Source organism: Gavialis gangeticus, unplaced genomic scaffold (assembly GCF_001723915.1).
Source record: "Gavialis gangeticus isolate Ggan-Ray unplaced genomic scaffold, GavGan_comp1, whole genome shotgun sequence".
Classification (NCBI taxonomy): domain Eukaryota; kingdom Metazoa; phylum Chordata; order Crocodylia; family Gavialidae; genus Gavialis; species Gavialis gangeticus.
In genome coordinates, this window is record NW_017729018.1 from 2775984 (window position 1) to 2777922 (window position 1939).

Below are 1939 nucleotides of genomic sequence, written 5' to 3' on the forward strand. Positions count from 1 at the left end.
AAAAAGGGTTAAGGAGAAACCAAAAAAAAAAACACAAAAAAAAAAAAAAAAAAAAAAAAAAAAAAAAAAAAGTTCTGGGACTAGAGAGGATTTCTCCTTTGGACACTAGCCTACAGTACAAAATGAACCTAGATCTACAAGTTGCAAAAAGGTTTTAAAATCAATATGCTGGCATTTACTGTACAGTAATGTTAATTGTTTAACAAAGCCAAGAATAAATACTAAGCCACTTCATACAGCCTGCACATAGCTGCATAGGCATCCATGGTGGCAGAGAATGCAATGCAGACATACTAGATTGTTCCCAAACAAAACAAAATTAAGACTAGAGAAAGACATCCCAGGCAGGAAGCAGTAAACTACACAGCCAGACTAACTGCATTTGGGGGATTTATAAGTAATGTTATTCTCAACAGCTTTCTTATGTGTGTGCAGCTACTAATAACCTCACTGTGTGGTACTCCATCAGGAGAGAAAACAGAATGTTTGGTAGAATCGTTACCTTCTTAATTTCTCCCCAATGACTAAAGGGAACATATGGGACTGAAAAACCTGACTATCAGAGAAAACTAAAACTTAAGTGTAGTTATTTCTTCAACTGTTATAATCAAACCCCCATTCATCCTCCCCCACAAAAAAAAAAAATATACATTTGAGGGGAGTTTCATGGGATGATATCCAGCAGCAGATGTTCCACCATAAACATGTCTATCAGATCAGTGCCTACATTTCAAGCCCAGAAGTCATCACATTCAAAGGGAATTTTAGGGATAAGGGAATGTTAGCCCTACAATTAAAGCTCTAGGATGAAAGGAGGAGTTTGGAGACAGGATGTGAAAAAGGAACAGAGGGAGTCACCGAATCACAGGAGATAAGAAGTGCACATAAGTTTCTAACTGAAACACAGACGAAGAAAGGGGCACAAATCATCTACAGAAGGTCACAGATTCTGACAGCACTGGAGTTTGTTGGATTTCTGTCCATCGGTGGTTGGTGGGACACTGATATCAACCACGTTGTTGCCAGGAGATTCATCATGAGCAGATCGATCTGCAATTTGCTTCTGCGAAACAATGCGGTAGATTTCTGTAACCAAGAACAGACTTGTTATAGCCTAGACAGACATTTCCTCCAGCAAGGTGTGTGCAAGGACTATAAAACACTGCCAAGGGACATGGTAGAATTCACTGCTGAGGGGAGTTGAATGTAAAAATCGGGGAACTGCTACAAGCAATCTAGTTCCACCAACCCTGGTGCTTACCCACCAGGCGGTTCCATTACAACCAGAAAAGGCACTCGTTATCTTGATGATAAAAGTTTATATTGTGATTAGGTGAGCACAAAAAAAAACGTCTCTTCTAAGCCCAAACACACTTTCTGGTTCTCATCCCACCATATAATCATGCAGGACAAAACACTCATTGACAGCTCAAAACCATTTTATTTATTTAACAGCTTGCTTATAAGCAGGGATCCAGGTTTTCCGTTTCCCATGGAAAAAACAGAGTGAACCACAGATTTTACATTTTAGCAAAGGCAAACATGGATTCTCGTTTTGCCAGAGAAACCCACAGATTTTGCAGAGTTCTGTGCAGTGGCAGAGCTCCAAGCTGCAGACAGCTAGGAGGAGGGTGGTCAGGCAGGGGGGCCCATGTGCACATACATGGCTTCAGGCAGCCTAAGAGCAGCTCCAGCAAGTAAGTGGGAAGGGAGAGGGGAAATGAGGCCCCTGCAGGGAGGGAAGGTGCTTGGGGCCTGGGGCCACAATGCGCAGCTGGAGGGCCCCAGCAGGGAGCAGGACAGGGCCATGGGTGGCTTGTCCGGGTGAAGGGGTTGGGGAGAGCCAGCTCCCTGCTGCCATGTGCACTCCTGAGGGGCAGGGGTACCTGCACCCCCCAGATCTGTATGGGGGGGGGCAGGCACAGGCTGCAGGCTCCCC

At 44.2% G+C, this 1939-nt stretch overlaps 1 protein-coding gene across 1 annotated transcript in view; it reads right to left on the bottom strand.

Annotated features, from left to right (window-relative positions):
- Positions 1-97: 97 nt before the first annotated feature.
- RAB11B (RAB11B, member RAS oncogene family) overlaps positions 98-1939 on the bottom strand; it is a 30643-nt gene continuing 28801 nt past the window's right edge. Inside the window, exon 5 of the mRNA XM_019513129.1 lies at positions 98-1086. Within this exon, the coding sequence (XP_019368674.1) occupies positions 941-1086 (146 nt within the window). The 3' untranslated portion in view covers positions 98-940. The remainder of the gene's footprint in view (positions 1087-1939) is intronic.